This window comes from Delphinus delphis, chromosome 6, assembly GCF_949987515.2.
Source record: "Delphinus delphis chromosome 6, mDelDel1.2, whole genome shotgun sequence".
Classification (NCBI taxonomy): Eukaryota; Metazoa; Chordata; class Mammalia; order Artiodactyla; family Delphinidae; genus Delphinus; species Delphinus delphis.
This window is the reverse complement of record NC_082688.1, coordinates 85,460,723-85,485,312: the sequence shown is the minus strand read 5'-3', so window position 1 is coordinate 85,485,312 and position 24,590 is coordinate 85,460,723. Positions and strand designations below refer to the sequence as shown.

General features: G+C 45.8%; 1 protein-coding gene across 1 annotated transcript in view; it reads right to left on the bottom strand.

Moving 5' to 3' along the window:
• Positions 1 to 1,432: 1,432 nt before the first annotated feature.
• Positions 1,433 to 24,590, bottom strand: part of DAPK1 (death associated protein kinase 1) — a 209,710-nt gene continuing 186,552 nt past the window's right edge. Inside the window, exons 21-27 of the mRNA XM_060014994.1 lie at positions 21,420 to 21,608; positions 19,159 to 19,356; positions 17,510 to 17,648; positions 16,262 to 16,382; positions 13,776 to 13,964; positions 2,707 to 3,935; positions 1,433 to 2,251 (exon numbers count right to left, since the gene is read on the bottom strand). Of these exons, the coding sequence (XP_059870977.1) occupies positions 2,218 to 2,251; positions 2,707 to 3,935; positions 13,776 to 13,964; positions 16,262 to 16,382; positions 17,510 to 17,648; positions 19,159 to 19,356; positions 21,420 to 21,608 (2,099 nt within the window). The 3' untranslated portion in view covers positions 1,433 to 2,217. The remainder of the gene's footprint in view (positions 2,252 to 2,706; positions 3,936 to 13,775; positions 13,965 to 16,261; positions 16,383 to 17,509; positions 17,649 to 19,158; positions 19,357 to 21,419; positions 21,609 to 24,590) is intronic.

The window sequence follows — 24,590 nt, the reverse complement described above, 5'->3', positions numbered from 1 at the left end:
CCTTTCTCCTATTAACAGAACTCCCTTCTTGGGCGAAACTGCTCCTTTCCCAACACTGTCCTAGGGTGCCCAGGGCCAGGCCAATCTTGTGACTCTCTCTCTCCCAACCACTGGGATGGCTCCATGATCCAGACTGGAGCAGTCAGAATCCTTCTTAGGGATTTTACTTACTGAGGCTGCCAGAGGCAGCCCTTGCCTCCTGGGTCCTAGGTCCTGGTGCCAGATACCGTGATATGAAGCACTTCTGAAGCAGGAGAGATGAAGCTGACGTTCAGGAGGGAGTTGACTCACGAAAAGCAGGTTCTACTCCTCTAAGGCAATCACGATTTCAATGTCAGTGTCATCCTTTTGACGCATATTTACGTGTAGCTTTTAATTTTACTCCATTAATATTTCTTTTCTCCTTATAAAAGTAAGTCATGTTTATTACAGACCATTTAGGCAAAACAGAAATGAATTCTACTCCCACAACCGTAGAGAAAATCACCCACATCACTGTAGTCTTTTTCATTCCAATCTTTTTTCTTTGCCCATTTTTTTTTAAACCAGTCTTGAGATTTTACTAAAAATGGGTTTTGTCATTAGAGCTTTTGTCACTTACAGCTACCATGCAGGTCAAAACTAGGGTTTCTAGTTGATGGCCTGCAGCAGTGTGGTCTAAGTAAAGATGGGCGGGAAGGTATGTATCTTTTGTAGCAAGTTTTCTCTTGTTCTGCAGGAGCTCCCTCCACCTTTGTATAGGAATAGAAAGCTTCCTCTGTTCCCCCATTGCTGAGCCTGAATGATCCAATTTGGTTTGGGGGTTCACCCAAGGAAAATGGAAGGGGCCTCTTTTCCTTAAAGCAAAAATACACGTGCGGGGCTTCCTTGGTGGTGCAGAGGTTAAGAATCCTCCTGCCAATGCAGGGGACACGGGTTCGAGCCCTGGTCTGGGAAGATCCCACATGCCTCGGAGCAACTAAGCTCGTGCGCTACAACTACTGAGCCTGCCCTCTAGAGCCTGCGTGCCACAACTACTGAAGCCCGTGTGCCACAACTACTGAAGCCGCATACCTAGAGCCCGTGCTCCGCAACAAGAGAAGCCACCACAATGAAAAGCCTGTGCACCGCAACGAAGAGTAGCCCCCGCTTGCTGCAACTACAGAAAGCCTGCACTAAGCAACAAAGACCCAACGCAGCCAAAAATAAATAAAAATAAAAATAAAAAAATTAAAAAGAAATACATGTGAAATCATCTGAGTTCCTTCTGCTTCCCCACACCATTCCCAACTTTAGTAATAATTCAGTACCTAATAAACTGGGTTGATTTCCACCCCTGAGAGTTTAGGTTTAATCACTTTCTGGACTGGTTTGTCCCACGAGGTGGGGTACTGGCAAATGAAAACAAAACAAAGAAAAAGAATCCCTTTTGAATTAAACACCAACAAACTAATGCAACAAGCAACAGTTTATTTATTAAAAAAAAAAAAAAAGGAAAAGAAAAAAAAAGAACTAAAAAGAAAAGAAAACCTTTTTTACTACATCTTATAGATTAAGTAAAAATACCTGTATTAATATATATGTATATACATACTGCATATATATATATACATATGATATAACATTAAAATTACATGCTTCTCAGGACAGAAGAATTAGGACATGTTCCCTTATTTCGATTTAAAACTCTATCACAATTTAAAATCACTGCAAGAAAACTTGCTTCCTTTATTTTCTTTTTGAGACTTCAAGTACAGGAAGTTATCAAACCAGGATCTAAATGTGGAGAACCATCTGCTATGCACAAATGACAACAAACTGCCACAGATCATGAGTCGGGGGTCTTCTGAATTCTCACACAGGTCTTGGCTCCCTAAAACAGTGTCAGCCTTCTACCTGAGATGACAGGGGATGATGAAGCGTGACAGTCTGCAGGTTCCACGTGGATGTTCACACGGACGTTGAAACAAAAGCAAACACAAACATGTCTTATCGTAGCAACAACACTGGCCATGAAATTGCTCTAGAGGAGGTTTCTTTCTCCCCTTTCCTTGTCAAAGGAAACACAAAAATTGCCAAAAAAAAAAAAAAACCTCGGGTGCAGCACCTCTGGCGATGATCAGCATACAGCAAGAGACAGAGAGGGAGCGTTTCTTTCGCGACAGCTCCGGGCTGACTTGGATGATTTCAAACACACCCTCTTCTGCAAAAGGCACTCACATATTGTCTGTTTATAAATCATACAGTGGGATTCCTTACATGGGAGTTTTTCCTACAAATATAAAAGAGATAAGCTGAGGACATGGTATAACAAAGAAAAAAGTATAAGAAATACACATTTTGGATAAATGTGCACTTTTTTTTTTAAAAAGGACAATCAATATTATAGTTTAAAAAAATTTCATTGAAAAGTTAGGAATTCCAGTAAAATTATCAGTAAGAAGCAAGGAACTAGAGGATGAGAGATGGAGGGCGGCTAGCTTTTCAAATGGCCAAAGGAAAGGATAGGGTCTGCTCTTAAACTAGAAAGACCCTTCACACACAACGCAATGTGTGAGAGGAGGGAGGTAGTAGCAGAGAAATAGGTGAAGCGGAAGGGAGGGTGGCGTCCTTCAGGATGTGGGCGTAGGAAAGGACGCACCAGAATCTGCAGTGGGACAGATGGGCTGTGTCCCCCTTGCCTCTGCAGTTGGAAGAGACCCTGCCCAAGCCAAAGGCTGCCCTCACCGGGACACGACCGAGCTAATGGAATTATAAGACGTGCCACTGTTGCAGCTTGAGGCGTAGGCCTCCTGGCCGTTGCCGTCGAGGTTGATTTTGAACACAGAGGACGCCTTCAGTAGGAAGTCCGCCGCATCCCGGCGCCCCAGCTCCCTCAGTTTGGACATGAGGATGCCGACCGTGCTCTCGGGGTAGGAGGTCCATTCCCGGAGCAGGGCGTGGACCGGGCTCGGGAGGAACTCCTTGGGAGACCCGTTATTGGTGTTGTACTTTGCCACAAGGTCGGGGAGACCCAAGTTCATGGCGAGAAGGCACCAGTCCTTCCCCATGGGATCAGGTGGGTCCAGCAGGCGACTGAGTTTCCTCCGGGTCAGGAGGTTCAGATCTGACGCATGGATGTCCATGCCCAGGCTGGCCTGCGAATAGACGTCGTGACAGCCGAAGCACATGATGCTGCTGAAGCTCTCCCTGTACCCGCCCATGGTGTTAGTCAGCGAGGTCTCCTTGAGGGTCTGTGCCCGGAAGAAGTCTCGCGGCTGGTAGATCATGACGGGCTCGTGGTGCTCTCTCAGCTGCTGGGGGCTCAGGTAGTGCTTCACCGTCAGCAGCCCGGGCAGCGTGGTGGCCATGACGTTCTCGATGGTGCTGCACACCGAGTCCAGCAGGAGGCAGCACTTGATCTTTTCCGTCTCCAGACCGCGAACCTGGACCTCGATGCCCTGGCCGTGGTTGACCAGAAGCACCAGCAGCTCGGCCCCACGGTTGGCAATCTTGCAGCCGTTCACCCACAGGCGGATGTCCGCGTCTCCCTCCGCGCTCTGCTGGTGGATCCACCTGCACAGGTTCACCTGCACCTTGTGAAAGATGCCGCACGGGAAGGGCGTGAGGTGCTCCACGGGGACGACGCGCACGCCGCCGTAGACCCGCACCTCGTCCTCCTCATCCGTCCAGGACCGGTGCAGGTTGTCAGTCTTGATCAGGGCGGGGATGTCCACCATGGTACCGCTGCTCAGGTCCCGGGCGCAGATATCCATGGCATCGAGAATCTGCAGCAGCTCCTCCACGTCGCTGTCGGGCACCAGGCGCTGGACGTCCTCCATGGTGTAGCGGCCCCGGTAATGGTGCAGGGCCCGTGGGGTCTCGACGGAGAGCAGCTTCCCCAGAACGTTGGAGCAGAGCCAGCGGGGGTCTAGGAGCAGCACGTCCTGGACGGTTTCACTCTGCATGATGTTGATCTGCCAGAGGGGACAACGGGAAGTCACTCATAGGAACCTAAATGGCCAGATGCTTCAGCTGCTCAGAGCACTAAAGGGCCTGAGCAGGGATGAAATCTGTGCAGATATTGTAAGGAATGACTCAGCACATTCATATGGACAGATCTCAAAAATCAATACTAAGCCAAAAAACCAGCTTGGCAATGTCAGAAGGGAGATTCTGAAAAGACTACCTTTGACCCTTATAAAAGGTCAATGTAATAAAAGACAGAGAGAGAGAGAGAGAGAGAGAGAGAGAGAGAGGGAGAGAGAGGGGAGCCAAATGCAATGGGTGAGTTTTGACTGGATTCTGAGTCCCCAGATAAATACACAAATGAATAAAATTAGCTATAAATGAAATTACTGGGACAAGTGGCAAACACTTGAATGAGGACTATAAATTCAACAATAGTATTATATCAATGTTATGTTTCCAGGAAGTGATAATCAATTATATTGTGGTTATGTGGGAGAATGTCCTTTTCCTTAGGAGGTACAAGCTAAATTTTTTAGGGGTGAAAGGTCATGATGTTTGCAAAGCAAATAAAGAAATAGAAGAGAAAGAGATAAAGCAAAGGTAGCAAAATGTAAACAACTGGTTAAATTAGGTGTCGAGGATATGAGGAGATATTGTACTAGTCTTCTAAGTTCTCTGAATGCTTGAAATTTTTCAAAAAAGATTCAGAATGTTACAATATTAGACTGTTAGGTAAATTTTTAACACACACACATATAAAAAAGGTCTAGAAAGATACGCTACCATGACAGTGGTTGGCCCTGGAGTGGGGAGAGAGGAAAGTGGCGAGAGGTGGCCAAAAGGGACTTAAGCTTTTCCTGTCACATTCATTTCTTTAAAAAGCAGAAGTCAGAAAGAAAAAAGTGGCAACTTTCCCCTTCACGGAACACTTACCCCTCCCTCCCTTCCCTCCCTACTCTGGGCTAGTTCTACAAAGAATGGTGATCCAAGGTGGACTCCGTTCTCACGTGGAGGCTGAGACCCTGGACCTGTTTGCACCAGAAGTACTTTTCTCCCCACAGTCTGGTTTAAATCTTTGAGATGCCTTGTAGATATGATTCTGTTCAAAATTGAGACTTCGAGTGTACATTTCTGGAATGTAGAGCAGTGTCTACTTAATTTTTGATAAGGCATTTGGTGGAATACTGCCTGCAATTCAGTCCTAGACACAACTATCTCCTCAGGGTCACAAAAGACAGACTGATAAACTGTCCCGTATTGGAGGAGACTAAGGAGACAGATGACTGAGTGCCGTGTGGGATCCTGAGCCGAAAAAAGACAGGACAACTGATGAAATCTGAAAAGATCCTTAGATTACTTACTAGAGAGCAGGAATAGTACTGGAGGAGGGGCTGGAGGCCAATGAGAATGGGGGCCACCTGATTTAGATTTCCCTTCTTTTTCATTCTGCCTTCATTTACTTATTAACGTCTCAAGGGCAAGGAGGGATGTGTTGTCAAATAATGTGGATTAATCACTATGAGCTAGAAAATTACTGGCAAATGCCACAAGGCAAGAGAATACTGTATTAAAAAGAGTGAGTTTATTATTATGGTTACAATATATATTTTTATATCTAGCACTATATTACAAGGTAAGGTTTGATCCCTTGCTTATCCCCACCCTTGGATTCGATCATTTAAAGTACCGCTGGAGAGACCTTCAAGATGGCGGAGGAGTAAGACATGGAGATCACCCTCCTCCCCACAAATACATCAGAAATACATCTACATGTGGAACAACTCCTACAGAACACCTACTGAACGCTGACAGAAGAGCTCAGACCTCCCAAAAGGCAAGAAACTCCCCCATGTACCTGGGTAGGGCAAAAGAAAAAAACAGAGACAAAAGAATAGGGACAGGACCTGCATCTCTGGGACGGAGCTGTGAAGGAGGGAAAGTTTCCACACACTAGGAAGCCCCTTCACTGGAGGAGACAGGGGCTGGGCGGGAGGGAAGCTTCGGAGTCACGGAGAAGCGCAGCAACAGGGGTGCAGAGGGCAAAGTGGAGAGATTCCCGCACAGAGGATCGGGACCGACCAGCACTCACCAGCCCGAGAGGCTTGTCTGCTCATCCGCTGGGACAGGTGGGGGCTGGGAGCTGAGGCTCGGGCTTCGGAGGTCAGACCCCAGGGAGAGGACTGGGGTTGGCTGAGTGAACGCAGCCTGAAGGGGGCTAGTGCGCCACAGCTAGCCGGGAGGGAGTCCGGGAAAAAGTCTGGACATGCCTAAGAGTCAAGAGACCATTGTTTTGGGGTGCACGAGGAGAGGGGATTCAAAGCACCGCCTAAACGAGCTCCAGAGATGGCAGCAAGCCGCGGCTATCAGCGCAGACCCCAGAGACGGGCATGAGATGCTAAGGCTGCTGCTGCAGCCAGCAAGAAACCTGTGTGCGAGCACAGGACACTATCCACACCTCCCCTCCCGGGAGGCTGTGCAGCCCGCCACCGCCAGGGTTCCGTGATCCAGGGACAGCTTCCCCGGGAGAACACATGGTGCGCCGCAGGCTGTTGCAACGTCACGCCGGCCTCTGCCTGCCGCAGGATGGCCCCGTATTCTGTACCCCTCCCTCCCCCCAGTCTGAGTGAGCCAGAGACCGCTAATCAGCTGCTACTTTAACCCTGGCCAGTCTGAGCAAACAACAGACACGCTCAGGCGACCTACACGCAGAGGCAAGGCCAAACCCAAAGCTGAACCCCAGGAGCTGTGCGAACAAAGAGAAAGGGAAATCTCTCCCAGCAACCTCAGGAGCAGCGGATTAAATCTCCACAATCAACTTGACGTACCCTGCATCTCTGGAATACCTGAATAGAAAACAAACCATCCCAAAATTGAGGCGGTGGACTTTGGGAGCAACTGTAGACTTGGGGTTTGGTTTCTGCATCTAATTTGTTTCTGGTTTTATGTTTATTGTAGTTTAGTATTTAGAGTTTATTATCATTGGTAGACTTATTTATTGATTTGGTTGCTCTCTTCCTTTTCTTTTTATATATAGATATATATATTTTTTTCCTTTTTCTCTTTCTGTGAGTGTGTATGTGTATGCTTCTTTGTGTGATTTTGTCTGTATAGCTTTGCTTTTACCATTTGTCCTAGGGTTCCGTCTATTTTTTTCTTTTTTAGTATAGTTTTTAGTGCTTGTTATCATTGGTGGATTTGATTTTTTGGTTGCTCTCTTCTTTCTTTTTTTGAATATTACTTAAACTTGTTTTAAAATTTTTAATAATTTTTTTTATTTTAATGACTTTATTTTCCTTCCTTCCTCCCTCGCTCCCTCTCTCTCTCCCTTCCTTCCTTTCTTTCTTTTTTTGTGCCTTTTCTTCTGAGCCGTGTGGCTGACTTGGTGCTCCGGACTGGGTGTCAGGCCTGTGCCTCTGAGGTGGGAGAGCCGAGTTCAGGACATTGGTCCACCAGAGACCTCCCAGCTCCACATAATATCAAACGGCGAAAGCTCTCCCAGAGATCTCCATCTCAACGCTAAGACCCAGCTCCACTCAATGACCAGCAAGCTCCAGGGCTGGATACCCTATGCCAAACAACTAGCAAGACAGGAACACAAACCCACCCATCAGCAGAAAGACTGCCTAAAATCATAATAAGTTCACAGTTACTCCAACACACACCACTGGACGCGGTCATGCCCACCAGAAAGACAAGATCCAGCCTCATCCACCAGAACACAGGGACTAGTCCCCTCCACCAGGAAGCCTACACAACCCACTGAACCAACCTTAGCCACTGGGGGCAGACACCAAAAACAACAGGAACTACGAACCTGCAGCCTGCGAAAAGGAGACCCCAAACACAGTAAGTTAAGAAAAATGAGAAGACAGAGAAACACACAGCAGATGAAGGAGCAAGGTAAAAACCCACCAGATCAAACAAATGAAGAGGGAATAGGCAGTCTACCTGAAAAAGAATTCAGAGTAATGATAGTAAAGATGATCCAAAATCTTGTAAATAGAATGGAGAAAATGCAAGAAACGTTGAACAAGGACCTAGAAGAACTAAAGAGCAAACAAACGATGATGAACAACACAATAAGTGAAATTCAAAATTCTCTAGAAGGGATCAATAGCAGAATAACTGAGGCAGAAGAACGGATAAGTGACCTGGAAGATAAAATACTGGAGATAACTACTGCAGAGCAGAATAAAGAAAAAGAAAAAAATGAAAAGAACTGAGGACAGACTCAGAGACCTCTGGGACAACATTAAACGCACCAACATTCGAATTATAGGGGTCCCAGAAAAAGAAGAGAAAAAGAAAGGGACTGAGAAAATATTTGAAGAGATTATAGTTGAAAACTTCCCTAATATGGGAAAGGAAATAGTTAATCAAGTCCAGGAAGCACAGAGCGTCCCAAACAGGATAAACCCAAGGAGAAACACTCCAAGACACATATTAATCAAACTGTCAAAAATTAAATACAAAGAAAAAATATTAAAAGCAGCAAGGGAAAAACAACAAATAACATACAAAGAAATTGCCAAAAGGTTAACAGCTGATCTTTCAGCAGAAACTCTGCAAGCCAGAGGGAGTGGCAGGACATATTTAAAGTGATGAAAGGGAAAAACCTACAACCAAGTTTACTCTACCCAGCACGGATCTCATTCAGATTCGACAGAGAAATTAAAACCTTTAGAGATAAGCAAAAGCTAAAAGAATTCAGCTCCACCAAACCAGCTTTACAACAAATACTAAAGGAACTTCTCTAGACAGGAAACACAAGAGAAGGAAAAGACCTGCAATAACAAACCCAAAACAATTAAGAAAATGGTAATAGGAACATACATATCGATAATTATCTTAAATGTAAATGGATTAGATGCTCCAACCAAAAGACATAGACTGGCTGAATGGATACAAAAACAAGACCCGTATATATGCTGTCTACAAGAGACCCACTTCAGACCTAGTGACACATACAGACTGAAAGTGAGGGGATGGAAAAAGCTATTCCATGAAAATGGAAATCAAAAGAAAGCTGGAGTAGCAATTCTCATATCAGACAAAATAGACTTTAATATAAAGACTATTACAAGAGACAAAGAAGGACACTGCATAATGATCAAGGGATCAATCCAAGAAGAAGATATAACAACTGTAAATATTTATGCACCCAACATAGGAGCACCTCAATACATAAGGCAAATGCTAACAGCCATAAAAGGGGAAATCAACAGTAATACAATAATAGTGGGGGACTTTAACACCCCACTCTCACCACCGGACAGATAGTCCAAAATGAAAATAAGTAAGGAAACACAAGCTTTAAATGATACATTAAACAAGATGGACTTAATTGATATTTATAGGATATTCTACCCAAAAACAAGAGAATACACTTTCTTCTCAAGTGCTCATGGAACATTCTCCAGGATAGATCATATCTTAGGTCACAAATCAAGCCTTGGTAAATTTAAGAAAATTGAAATCATGTCAAGTATCTTTTCCGACCACAATGATATCAATTACAGAAAAAATCTGTAAAGAATACAAACACATGAAGGCTAAACAATACACTGCTAATCAACGAAGAGATCACTGAAGAAATCAAAGAGGAAATCAAAAAATACCTAGGAACAAATGACAATGAAAACAGGATGATCCAAAACCTATGGGATGCAGGAAAAGCAGTTCTAAGAGGGAGGTTTATAGAAATACAATCCTACCTCAAGAAACAAGAAACATCTTAAATTAACAAGCTAACCTTACACTTAAAGCAATTAGAGAAAGAAGAACAAAAAACCCCAAAGTTAGAAGAAGGAAAGAAATCATAAAGATCAGATCAGAAATAAATGAAAAAGAAATGAAGGAAATGATAGCAAAGATCAGTAAAACTAAAAGCTGGTTCTTTGAGAAGATAAACAAAATTGATAAACCTTTAGGCAGATTCATCAAGAAAAAAGAGGAGAAGACTCAAATCAATAGAATGGGAAATGAAAAAGGAGAAGTAACAACTGACACTGCAGAAATACAAAGGATCATGAGAGATTACTACAAGCAACTATATGCCAATAAAATGGACAACCTGGAAGAAATGGACAAATTCTTAGAAATGAACAACTTTCCGAGACTGAACCAGGAAGAAATAGAAAATATGAACAGACCAATCACAAACACTGACATTGAGACTGTGATTAAAAATCTTCCAACAAACAAAAGCCCAGGACCAGATGGCTTCAGAGGCGAATTCTATCAAACATTTAGAGAAGAGCTAACACCTATCCTTCTCAAACTCTTTCAAAATATAGCAGAGGGAGGAACACTCCCAAACGCATTCTACGAGGCCACCATCACCCTGATACCTAAACCAGACCAAGATGTCACAAAGAAAGAAAACTACAAGCCAATTATCACTGATGAACATAGATGCAAAAATCCTCAACAAAATACTAGCAAAGAGAATCCAACAGCACATTAAAAGGATCATACACCATGATCAAGTGGGGTTTACCCCAGGAAGGCAAGGATTCTTCAATATATGCAAATCAATCAATGTGATAAAGTATATTAACAAACTGAAGGAGGAAAACCAAACCATATTAACAAACTGAAGGAGAAAAAAAATATGATCATCTCAGTAGATGCATAAAAAGCTTTTGACAAAATTCAACACCCATTTATGATAAAAAACCCTTCAGAAAGTAGGCACAGAGGGAACTTAGCTCAACATAATAAAAGCCATAGATGACAAACCCACAGCCAACATTGTTCTCAATGGTGAAAAACTGAAACCATTTCCCCTAAGCTCAGGAAAAAGACAAGGTTGTCCACTCTCACCACTATTATTCAACATAATTTTGGAAGTTTTAGCCACAGCAATCAGAGAAGAAAAAGAAGTAAAAGGAATCCAAGACAGAAAAGAAGAAGTAAAGCTGTCACTGTTTGAGGATGATATGACACTATACACAGAGAATCCTAAGGATGCTACCAGAAAACTACTAGAGCTAATCAACGAATTTGGTAAAGTAGCAGGATACAAAGTTAATGCACAGAAATCTCTTGCATTCCTATATACTAAGGAATGAAATACCTAGGAATAAACCTACCTAAGGAGACAAAAGACCTGTATGAAGAAAACTATAAGACACTGATGAAAGAAAAAAGATGATACAAACAGATGGAGAGATATACCATGTTCTTGGATTGGAAGAATCAACATTGTGAAAATGACTATACTACCCAAAGCAATCTACAGATTCAATGCAATGCCTATCAAACTACCAATGACATTTTTCACAGAACTAGAACAAAAAATTTCACAATTTCTTTGGAAACACAAAAGACCCTGAATAGCCAATGCAATCCTGAGAAAGAAAAACGGAGCTGGAGGAATCAGGCTCCCTGACTTCAGACTATACTACAAAGCTACAGTAATCAAGACAGTATGGTACTAGCACAAAAACAGAAATATAGATCAATGGGATAGAAAGCCCAGAGATAAACCCACGCACATATGGTCACCTTATTTTTGATAAAGGAGGCAAGAATATATAATGGAGAAAAGACAGCCTCTTCAATAAGTGGTGCTGGGAAAACTGGACAGCTACCTGTAAAAGAATGAAATTAGATCACTCCCTAACACCATACACAAAAATAAACTCAAAGTGTATTAAAGACCTAAATGTAAGGCAGACACTATCAAACTCTTAGAGGAAAACATAGGCAGAACACTCTATGACATAAATCACAGCAAGATCCTTTTTGACACACCTCCTAGAGAAATGGAAATAAAACCAAAAATAAACAAATGGGTCCTAATGAATCTTAAAAGCTTTGCACAGCAAAGGAAAACATAAACAAGACGAAAAGACAACCCTCAGAATGGGAGAGAATATTTGCAAATGAAGCAACTGACACAGGATTAATCTCCAAAATGTACAAGTAGCTCATGCAGCTCAATATCAAAAAAACAAACAACCCAATCCAAAAATGGGCAGAAGACCTAAATAGACATTTCTCTAAAGAAGATATACAGATTGCCCACAAACACATGAAAGGATGCTTAACATCACTAGTCATTAGAGAAATGCAAATCAAAACCACAATGAGGTATCACCTCACACCAGTCAGAATGGTCATCATCAAAAAATCTACAATCAATAAATGCTGGAGAGGGTGTGGAGAAAAGGGAACCCTCTTGCACCGTTTGCGGGAATATAGATTTATACAACCACTATGGAGAACAGTATGGAGGTTCCTTAAAAAACTGAAAATAAACTACCACACGACCCAGGAATCTCATTACTGGGCATATACCTTGAGAAAACCAAAATTCAAAAAGAGTCATGTACCACAATGTTCACTGCAGCTCTATTTACAATAGCCAGGACATAGGAGCAACCTAAGTGTCCATCGACAGATGAATGGATAAAGAAGATGTGGCACATATATACAATGGAATATTACTCAGCCATAAAAAGAAACGAAATTGAGTTATTTGTAGTGAGGTGGATGGACCTAGAGTCTGTCATACAGAATGAAGTAAGTCAGAAAGAGAAAAACAAATACCGTATGCTAACACACATATATGGAATCTAAAAAAAAAAAAGAAAATCGTTCTGAAGAACCTAGGGGCAGGACAGCAATAAAGACGCAGACGTAGAGAATGGACTTGAGGACATGGGGAGGGGGAAGGGTAAGCTGGGACGAGTGGCATGGACATATATACACTACCAAATGTAAGGTAGATTAGCTAGTGGGAAGCAGCCGCATAGCACAGGGAGATCAGCTCGGTGCTTTGTGACCACCTAGAGGGGTGGGATAGGGAGGGCGGGAGGGAGATGCAAGAGGGAGGGGATATGGGGGTATATGTATACATATAGCTGATTCACTCTGTTATAAAGCAGAAAATAACACAGCATTGTAAAGCAATTATACTCCAATAAAGATGTTACCAAAAAAAAAAAAAAAAAAAGTACTGCTGGAGGGGCCAGTAGATTAGCCAGTAGTTTCATTGGAATTTAAAGACTGACACAATCACTGCTTGAGGCTCTAGTTTTTAGGGTCGCTGGCTTCTTGATTCAAGTAGAATTTCAAACCTATGTAATCCATGGCCAAGGGCCACACATGGCACCTGAGACTGGGCAGGGAAGCTTCTGGTTTGCAAAATTCCTGGAACTGCTTCTGGTTTTTCATAATCAGAACTGTCTTAGCCCATACTAGCTTACACTGTCTCCTGATTTCACATGATGGAAGAACGTGAAGGCTATGCCCCGTTGAGAGGAACAGGCAGCATATGAAGCAATTAGAACAGGGTTCCCAAACTGCACCCCAGAGCTGAACCAGGAAGAGAGATTCCTATCTCTTGGTCATTTCTGGGGATCACTGCTTGCCGTGTCTTAGTGTCTCCACACGTTCTCTCCCTGAAGATACGTCACTACTATTTCTTGATTGTCTGTGAGCCCAAGAGGTCTGTTTGGAGCTGATACACTCCATGGAGAGCAGCCATCCTGAAGGCTGCAGGAATCACAGCTAAGCATCAGCTGCCCCAGGGAGAGAGAGGAGAGGCCCCGTCACCCAGTGTAGCAGGAACTGTGCTCCCAAACTAAGAGAAGCCGGAAAACAAACCAACCAAAGCAAGACGAAACAACAGCTCTTAAGGTGAACAGGAGAGCAAAGAACCGCAGTTCGGGGAATCACTGGAGCCTTCCTGTGATAGTCGCACGTCTGGAAACATCATGGGTAGTGGGCAGTTGCCACTCGGCCTCCGCAGCTCAGCCCACTTCTCAGCCCACTCAGACACTGGAAATGCATCCCAGGGCCCCCTCCCAGACCCTTGCCAGGGCTGGAGCCCTCACCTCGCCGGCACTGTGGAGCTGCTGGGCGATGCGCCGGAGGTCCACCTCGCTGGCCAGGGGGTTCAGCTGGTCCTGCACGTCGTACACAAACTGCTGCAATGACATCAGCTGGTTGGGCCCGTTGAGCTTCCTCCAGGAGGGCAGGGTGGAGATGATTTTCTCACACAGGTGAGTCATTGGAGGGCAGACCTAGAACATGCGGTACAGGCAGGTCAACGCACAGCTGTGGGGACTCAGGAGGAGCCGGCACAAAACGATGCCGCTCACATCTGCACTGTTGCATGTAGTTCTTCGGATGCGCCAGTGATTTTTGGTTAAGTACTGGGGCAGTTTTGTTTTTTCAGTGTTGCCTTTAAGCAGAATCTATTTAACAAATATAAAATTTTATAGAGGCTTTCATTTCCACTGCTCGTCTTAAATAGATGGCAAGGATTCACAAAAAATGGCTTTGGCATTGTGGACTCAATTAACTAACGTTCATGAAGTCCTAATGTTTTCCTCCCTCCCTCTCTTGGAGTGAGGGTTTCAGCCAGGTGATGGCCGCTTTATGAACAAAGAGACAGGAAAAGAGCGTATCATTATCAACATTAGATGGCTTTTTACCAGTAAATTAGGTATTCATGGGGATTACTGTTGAAATATTTCAAATTTGATTAGTTCTTGGTAATTGGCTTGAAATGAGTTTTTAAGCTCTTAACTTGGTTAAATAAATCAGTCTATGTTACAGACTCATAATCAGCACACTTTCCTAGTTAAAAACGCCACGAGCCATACACTGCACTGCATCATTAATCAGGCAGTCCCTTCTCGAATCTCATCTTTTACACCCCCTAAATTCCACTCCCTATTCAACGAACAATATTCCCAGGGATAAAGGCAGTTTGTTTGGTGAGCTTCATCTGCCTGACCACAGAAGTTGGGGGTGTGCGGGATGTGAAGCAGACATCATGCCACACCCCAGCTCAAGACTCTTCAGGGAGCACAGGCCCTCATCCCACCTGGTGAGCAGGCGCTGAGCCAGCCACAGACCACTGTTCCCGATCGCCACCCACTGGTTTCCGCGACCAGGTTCTCCAAAGCCCTCTAGGCTTTACCCTGCCCACTGACTCTGCCGTAGTGTACGTAGTGTACTCTCCCCTTTAGAGAGCGAGGGTCAGGCTTCATGAGAGAGGAGAGGGTTCCTGAAAATTCCAAAAGCATGTCTAGAATTGGAGCCTGGTATTGTAAGCACAGCCCTTCTATCAGGCAAACGGTGAGTTATTACTAAAGACGGCACCTGCCATGCAGGGGAGCGAGAGCCATGTCCTCCTTGTTACACTCGAGCTTAGAAGCAGGAACAGTCCCTGGAGCATTTTGTTTTAGGAGTTTTCCATTGGGATATTTGCCCATTTCTTACCCATTTCAGACAGCTTTTTGAATATTATGGATAGCAACCTTTTATATGCCAGGTGCATTGAGAATATTTTTTCCCCAATCTCTCTCACCTTTTAACTTTGTTTATGGAATTTATTGGCCAGAAAAATCTTCTATGTTGTCAAATGTATTTGACAAAATATTGGTGTATTTTCTTTGAAAACTTCTGAGGTTTTCTAACTTGGCTGAAAAGGTTTCTCAAAGCACTTCTAAGTTATTTTAAAAATAAATGATCTTGCATTTCCATCAAGATATTACTTTATTTTTTACATTTAAAAGCTTTAATCTGCCTACAGTCTATTTTTGCGCTATGTAGTAAGCAGGAGTTCAACCTCATTTCCTTCTAGGCAAACAGCCAGGTGTGCCAGATCATTTATTAAATAAACATTTTCTCCATTAACTTTAAATAACATCTATGTTGTCTATTAAATTTCTGCAGATGTTCTGATTTACTTCGACACTCACTAATCTATTCCAATTATTTATTGGTTTATTGATTACAGAGCCTTTATAACATGTTTCATTTATTCTTCTATTGAAATTTTAAGACAAAAACCCAATCTCCTCAACCCCATTCAGATGCTGACTGGAACTGTATGAAGTTTATATAACTTGGGAAAATGAAACACTTAGTAATAAAGTCTTGCCATCCAAGAACACCACCTTATTCCATTTGGACAGTTATTATGTTATGCTCTTCAGTGAATTTTGTTGGTGACTGTTTTCTTACTTTTCTGCATTTCCCAAATATTTCACAATAAGTCACTTTTGCATTGCTTTTGTAATTTCTAACAAACAATTTTACTTTTAAACAAACAACCCAAACGGTCAGAATTTCATATACTCTAACCTTGCCCATAACAACGCTTCATCTCATGGCCATCTCTCCTTGTTTCTCTACTCTTCCTTCCTTACCCCAGGGTAACAGGATAAAAACATGGCCACGCAGACACCGCGTACTGGGTCCCATGAAAATCAGACCAAACCCAGAGGGCCACACAAAGAGGCCCAACTCCTGGGTCACTGGATGGTCCAGGGGAAGGTTGGGTCCAGCCCTCCCCAGGTATACTCACCGAAACGATCTGGCTCCGTATTTCTTGCAGGTGATTTCGAAGTACCTTCATGTCCTTAGACCCAGAAGCCCCGGCATCCAGAACGAACAGCTTATTTGAAATGTGAAGATCGTTCCCAAACCTAAGGAAAGAGCAGTGACCTCCTCAGAGTGACACAGTCTCACCGGGTGTTTCCACAGAGGGCCAGGCTCCTCCTGGCCCAAAAGGTTGGTGGGAGGCAAGGAAGTTCTGGTGGCCTTGTAGAGACACCCCACACCTGCTGTTGGCTGGACTCTGTAACGTCACCCTGGGGTGGAGGCCTGGGGACACCGCCTGCTCCGGGTGCAGACAGGTGCCCCAGCTTCCACAAAACGGGGGAAACAGCTTCCCCCGATGCAGGAAAGGGGAGGCCTAATGCACTCACTTTACACGGCAGAAGAAGAGATGCTTCTGCAGGTTGATGGAGTGAGAACAGAGGGATGAGTATGAAATAACACCTTAGATCTAAAATATTAGTAGAAGCCCTATTTCTCACATCAGGAAGATAACAGAGAAGGGTTGTCAGTTGATAAACCAAGAATTCACATTACCAGCATATTAAATAGAACTGCAGGTTCAAACTGTTTTGGGGATAGACACTAAGTAAAAATAGATACGTTTACATTGTGATTCTGTGCACATCCATATTTATAAGTGAAAAAGAAGTTCTCCAAAAATACTTGATACAAAATGCACTCTGATACTTTCCATCACGTCCTTCTCCCCTCCACTCCACTCCAGACCTCCTAAATGAATTTCATGATCTACTAGCAGGTTGCAAGTTACATTCTGAGAAATACTGATGGATGTTCTCACCAAAAAAAAAAAAAAAAAAAAAAGATAAATGGGTGAGGTGACGGATACGTTAATTAACGAGATGGAGAGAATCCTTTCACATTGTACACACACATCAAATCGCCGCTTCATACAATTTAAATATCTTACAATTTCACTTGTCAATTATTCCTCCCTAGAGCTGAAAAAAAATACATCCAACAACTAAAAGGAGTTACCTCTGGGCAGGGGTACTCGGGGGCGAGGACAGAAGTGAGAAGGCTGCTGGTTTTTATTATGTGCCCTTTACTTCTGTTCGATTTGTTATTATGTGTATTTGTGGCTTTGGTGAAAGAAATTCGACCAAGCCAAAGAGGCCTTTCAGTCCTTTAATTCCTTTCTCTGGGTCACATGACTTTGGCTGTATCACCCCTGAAGATGCAGCAGCCGACTTACCTGTTCCTGACCTCTTTCAGCAACGAGGTGTCTTTGTCATATCCGAACTCGCCTCCAGCTGGACGAGGAATGTTCATGATGTCGGCGTGCGTGGCCACCAGGACAACTCGGAGTGGGTTCTTCAGCTTGCCGCCAAAGGCTGAGGGCAGAGAGCAAGCCGTTTCACAGGTGGGTCCTCTAGCCTGCCCAGCTGAGGTTGCGTGCTCTGCCTGAGGCCTGGGCCGTCTCGCCAGGTGGACATGCAACTTTGCCCGCAGACCCGAGGGCCCCAGGCCTGCTGCTAGGAGTGACCTCTGGAAGGCCTAGGCCTGGCCCAGAATGGAATGAGCCTATTTCCTGGGCCTCCGGGAAGATTGCTCAGAAGTGGAGTAGAAGCGACCACAGGGCATAAGGCAGCTTCTCAGATCTTCCTCCAAATAGGCCTTGTTTGCATGGTGAGGAGATGACCAGGGGGACACCCTTTACGAGACGAGAGCAAGCCCGCTGAATGCAGCACCAGCACAGAAATGGCTCAGAAGGGAGACTCCTGCAGTTCACACAGGCAGAGAGCCTCTCACTTATGGGCATGTTTAAAACGAAAACATGAAAAAGAGTGAGAAAGAAAGAGGCAAGGGCTTCCCTGATGGCGCAGTGGTTGAGAGTCCGCCTGCCAATGCAGGGGACACGGGTTCGTGCCCCGGTCCGGGAAAATCCCACATGCCGCGGAGCGGCTGGGCCCGTGAGCCATGGCCACTGAGCCTGTGCGTCCGGAGCCTGTGCTCTGCAATGGGAGAGGCCACAACAGTGAGAGGCCTGCGAACCGCAAAAAAAAAAAAGGCAAAATTGGAGGTACCCTGAGGGGAATTAGCCCAATTTATTTTATTATTGTAAGTTTTTCAAAAACAAAATGACTGCTGAGTTTTGCATTTCATCAAGGAAGGCTGCTTCTTGTTTTGTATGAAAAGATGAAAATAAGTCTGTCCATGCTGTCTTTTCCTTTAGGGATAAGGCTAAGATAATGCATTCAGTTAACACGGTTCCTTTTCTTTCTTTCTTTTTTTTTTTTTTTTTTTTTTTGCGGTACACGGGCCTCTCACTGTTGTGGCCTCTCCCGCTGCGGAGCACAGGCTCCGGACGCGCAGGCTCAGCGGCCATGGCTCAAGGGCCCAGCCGCTCCGCGGCATGTAGGATCTTCCCGGACTGGGGCACGAACCCGTGTCCCCTGCATCGGCAGGCGGACTCTCAACCACTGCGCCACCAGGGAAGCCCCCTTTTCTTTCATTTTTGATGGAACTACAGAACGAAGGAGAGCTCATTCTATTAATTATGTACCCATTAGGTAAGGCACAGTAGCTGTCAAAGAGGTATTCCACTTTGCACCTAACAAAAATGACCACAGCCCTAAAGTATAGAAAGAAAGCAAGAAATGGCTCTCAAGGAATTGCTCAGAATTGAGTCTTTGTGGCAGAAATATGCAATCATGAAACAACTGCTTGCAGAACAAAAAAAAACAGCTGAGCCCTAGGAAACTTCCAGAGTTGAAATCTCCTGATAGGAAGGAGGAACAAGGGTGCCCGCAGCTGTTGGCCACAAGCTGTTGGATCCGGGCGTGACCAGGGTGTGAGGTCAGCAGGAAGGGCACGCCCTCCCTGAGGGGCACCTCGGCTTACCTATGGGTTCTTCAACCGGGACAAGAGACTTCAGAAAACTGAGCCAGAAAACCACTTGATTCAGCTGGATCTCATAGGGTTCTTCTAGACTGAAAACGATGACATGGATGGACGTGGGATCATTTGCAGCAAAATAGTCATAACAGCAGAAGTATACAGGATTTCCAGAGAACTCCCACACACTGAAATCGCCAACACCTACAGAGAAAAAGAAAAAGATTATGATTGTGAAACACCACCACCAAATTTCAATCACAGTTTTTCTCAGCACTTTAGGGATGACGAGTAGGGACAGTGACATTCATCTATTTATTTATGCATCTACGTAAGTATAGATCTACATACGGAATATTTACATTTCCCTATTTCTTATGTCTATTTTTACATCCATGCCTTTTATAATATCTATATCCATAAACCTACTTATATCTGTATCTGCTTATCAATTTTCCTTAATGCCTTCATTATTGTATCTGTATCTCTCTCTCTAGCACATCTACTTATAATACCGCAGAGTGGTACACACAAACACACACACACACACACACACCCAACACCCCACACACGTGTGTGTATATGCACGCCTATAAGCATACATGGAAAGGTGTACGTGGACACATATATTATGTTTTTCACCCCCAAATATTGGTATATTCACTATGAAATGTAACCTTAATTTTGGTTAAATGGTCACTAAATTCACCTTCCACAGGTGAGTGAGAGACCTGTTTTGGCCGGTCAGAAGGGAGCAGGGTGCCGTGCACAGGTGTAAGGTGCAGTAATTGATGAGTGGCTTTGCACAGGAAGGATGTAAGAGGAGCTGTGAGAAAATTGGGTCCAAGAGGCCACTTCTGCTGGGGAGGTGGCCGAAGGGGCGGGGGGAGGAAGGCTGTGGGTGTGGGTAGGGGGGCAGCTACTCTCCCACACAGGAGCTCTGGGGACGGCTGCTTTTCCCGCAAGTCTCATGGGTGAGATTCTGACCTGGAGTTCCTAGGCACCCGGAACCTCCTGATGACTGTGCAGACACATGGACACAGTCACCTCTACGCTGCCACATCCCACCAGGTCAGTGACCACCCACCCACTGGCCTCCGGGAAGCCAGGCAGGACCACTTATGTTATAGGATTTCAGGCTCCCTTTCCCTAATTTTTCCCCTTGGTGCTTATCCTGTGCCAGAAATTCTGCAGTTGAGAGTCATTTTGGAAGATCCATAGGGCTTTTCTAGAGCACAGGCGCTCCTGGGGAGCATGGCCCTCTAAGTCCGGCAGCTAAGGCCTTACTGTGAAGAGTTCTGGAACACAGAAATAGGCCCTTTGAGCTTGGGGAGCACTGCGAGGGACGTGGGACGGGGATAATGCCAGGGGAGGACGAAGGATGAGGGTAGGGGTGATGGGTGCTCTCCCTATGCTGCGGGGCCAGCTTTGCTCCCGGCAGCTCAGAGAACACTCAGCTTTTAAGAGAGCAGAATGCACACGGACTTTTATTCTATTTCCTTAGGGTCCCTGGCCCAGCAGCAGCATCACCAAGAAACTCCCCAGATGGGATGAATCAGACGCTCGAGGGCGGGCTGGCAGGTCTGTGTTTTCACATGCCCTCCAGGGGATTTGTGCGTATGCTGGAGTCTAAGAACCACTGCTTTAGGTAAACATCCTGAGTATTCTATTTTTCACTGGGTTTAGTATAATAAAAGGGCCTTCATGAAGATGCTCCCAATTTCCACTTTTTGAGAGCCTCTCCCTGCTAGACGTCATACTAGGACCTTCAATAAACACGAGCTCGTAAAATCCTCGCAGCCGTGGGAACTCGGCCTCAGAGAAACTGCTCTATCCCTGCTCCGGACCGTGTCTCGAAGAGGCTTGTGTTCCAGTGCCTTGGGCCCAGCTGGGGGCCCTGGGAGCTCCGGGGGAGCAGCCCTTGTGTTTCGAACTCGAGTATGTCAAAAAGCTAGTGGGACCGTATTTTATGAGATTTCCCATCCAAGTGGAAGTTCGGCAGTACTTTAAAAAATGTACTAATGTACTCAAGTCATTTATTAAGCACCTCTGTGTGCCCAGTGCTTTGCCAGGTGCTGGGGACACCAGGGGGTTTAGTTTTACTTTTTGGGGCTGTTAACCGGCCATGCTTCAGCCCTGGGTCACTCCCAACATCACTCTGCGCTGGCCCTTCTTCCAACCTTTGTGCGGCTGTGATGGACGCCCGCTGGGCCAGGCTCCCCGGGGGAAACTCGAGGTTCTTCCCATTTGGGGTGGGAGAGCCATACCGTTCAAATAGGCGTTCTGGATGTCGATGGCCTTTGTGGACTGGTCATCGGCGGAGCAGTGCGGGTGGTGGGACGGGGCCCCGAACACCTCTAGCATCCCCTTGGTGAGGCCCGGCTCGAACATCATGCTGCGGCTCCTGACGTTCACATTCTCACAGCCCGGGTACAGGTTGTTGATGCTCACGGACACTGCAGGCCAGAGAGCAAGCACGTTAGACCTTGCCCCCTGCCCTCCTTCCCAGACTTTGCCCTCTGCCCTTGCCCCACCCCTGCTTCAGCCTGCTTTGTGCGTGTGCCTCTCGCGTATGCTGGGCAGCAATGTTTCCCAGGGACCCTGTGTTGATTGTTTGCTTCACCTCCCGCATCCTTTCCTGCGCTGCTCTGTGTCCCGAGAGGCTAACCCCATGGACTGCATCTCCTAGGCTTGCTTGCCATTTGCCTCCGGTGAGGGTCCACCAATGGGAAGCACTGTAGAGGCTGGGAGGAGAGAAAGGTCGAGGTATATATTTTCCCTCCTCACTGCCTGCTGCTTTTCTGATAGCAGTTGTGTCTCTGACCCTAGACGCCCTGGAGGCTTCTCCCCTGGAGCTCCAGCTTTCCCAGGATCCTGACTTCCTCCTCTTGCCTTTTCAGCCTCAGGGGTGGTAACTAATGGCTCCCCTCTGTTTCTAGCCTCCGGATGCTTCACCGTCTCCTGTATGTTCTTGTGAATTGCGCCTGTGACTTTGAACTTCCATTAAATCTCCACCAGGACCCTGACTGATACAGATGAGATGAGTACCACTCTGGTACACGAGATTGTTAGGTTGAATGCAAAATGCATGGCATTAAGTAATGCTGAATCACACAGTGAGAAGGCCATTCCTTTATAAAATCCCCTTGAAGGTCTTTAAATTGCTCTAGTAGCAAGTCTCAATGCGTGACATTAAGTTTTTAGCATGTCTTCAATCCTTGCTAATCTTCCCTTTTAATAAGAGGGAGTGTAAAAAACTATACCCCAATTAAAAAAAAAAAGAAAAAGATGGAAGCATGTTCTTCCTCTTTCTAGAAAAAAAAAAGAGGGAGTGGGCAACAGTATATAGCTAGATTTTAATCACATTGCTGTTCATTGCACTTATTTTTATTTATGGGTAGTAGTGATATGGGTTTTCCATTTATGGTAAGGACATTAGCGATTTCACTTTCAAACCTATGTCTTTTAGTAAATAAAAAGAATCAGTTTTTAAAATTTTACATAAATAATAATGGTAGAACTTTGTGGGGCAGGGGAATCAGCTGAATAACACATTTGGGTCCCCTGGGCCAGGAGCGGTGCCCTGTGTGCCCTTGGTCCTGACCTCCTTCCGGCTTTTGCCCGTCTCTCGCAACAGACCCCCGACAGCACTGTGAAGGCAGACCTGGCCTCTCCGCTTCAGGGCTAGAACTTGGGTGGGCACAGGGGGAGGCTCCGTGAGTGCATCAGGGAGGGGCTCAGTGAACCGAATCGCACCATATAGTTCGTACCTTTGGTTCAGAGTTAATAGTGACAGTCACTGCAAGAGACTAAAGAAATGACCATTTCACCTGAGCCACCTGACTTTTAAACTTGGTGATCCAAACACAAAGGTAGCCCTTGTTCAAAGACCAAAGACTTCAGACTGAGGACAGGACAATGGGAATATCCAAGGGGTTGGCAGGGAGGAGGAGAAAACTGGAGCTCCCCACTGCCCCGGGTTATAAAAGTAGAAAACTTGGCAAACAGAAGTGCAAATTAGAAAACAAAATGACTCAACTCTCTAGGCCAATGTGATGGACATTTTAGTGTATTTCTTTAGAGATTTTTAGTCCAAGTCTGAGAAAAGCCATGCGACTTCACAAGAATGGGTTTGTCCATTTCCCTGTGCGTGGAAACCTGGGGACGACCCCTGTTGGGAATAAGCTTTGTCTTAGTGGCACTGTGGGCTGGGGCTTGCTGAGGGAGACCAGAATGGATTCGGTAAATGACAGGCGCTCCGGCACCTCACGGACAGTTTTTGTTGGGAGGATGAAAGGTTAGGACAGAGTTTGTATACGGTATTATTAAAATAACAATTTCACAGGGAAACATTAAAATCATAGGAGGAAAACTTTTTTGCTAACCACTGACCCCTAGTGGTAAAAAGTGGCAGGCCCCGAGGGAGAAGCCGCTTTTGCACCCAGGTCAGAAGAGACTTCCTGCAAACGCTCCTCTCTGGTGAGCAGGCAACAGCCTCCTGCAGTGATCTTCCTGGCTGCGTGCTCCTCCACTGGCACCGGGGGTTTCCTTCCTACCGCAGAACCACAGTGCAGCAGCTGTGGCCACAAAGGCAGTGTGTGCGTGGTAGCCACGTGCTGTGAGCGGCTGCCCCCAGGTCCCCACACCACCCCATCCTGTCTCCTGGCTGGTGGCTCAGCCTTTAGCCTCCAGTGCAACGCAAAGCCAAGTTTCTAAAGGCAAACGACCTTCCTGCTGCCTGAGTGATGGAAATGTGCCCACGTGGGCACCTCTCCCAGGGAAAGGAAGAAGGCCTGACCATTCTAGCAGAGGTCAGGGGCGTCCAGAGCTCTTGCCTAGGACACAGCAGAGCATGGTCCCCAGGCACTAGCAATGCCACTGTGAAGGGACAATGCTGCTGTTTCTGGAGACGGACTTCCTTCCCTGGAGGCCACACTCCGGAGTAGGCTTTCCTCAAGTGCCTAACAGAAACGCTGCTCCGTTCATTCCCCTACGGCACACGAGGCCCCTAGGACCTGCCAGATGCCTCTGGCTGGGTCTCCCGCAGGTGGCCCTCCTGCCGCTTCCTATTTGCGCTACGCTGCTTTTCCCAGGACTCCCTTCTGCTGTTTTGTTAGGGCCAGGCCCAGTCGAGGACTGGCGGGGTCCAGGCCCTGCAGGCGGCTGCGCTCCCTCAGCCCAGGGTGTGCTCGCCCCGCGCTGGGCAGGGCAGGGCAGGAGGAGGGCCTGCTCCGGAGCCTCCTGCAGACACAGCCTCCTGGCTCTTCCCAGCGTCAGGCAGGACTAGAATTAACTGAGGACGAATCTTGTCACCTGCAGGGGTTGTCTGGATAGAAACTTCACCCACCCCCTTGGAGCAGACCGGCCACCTGGGCATGAAGCAGCGCGGGCCTCTTCCGTCCTTGCCCAGGCCCTGCGGAAGGCTGCCTGGCTCTGGC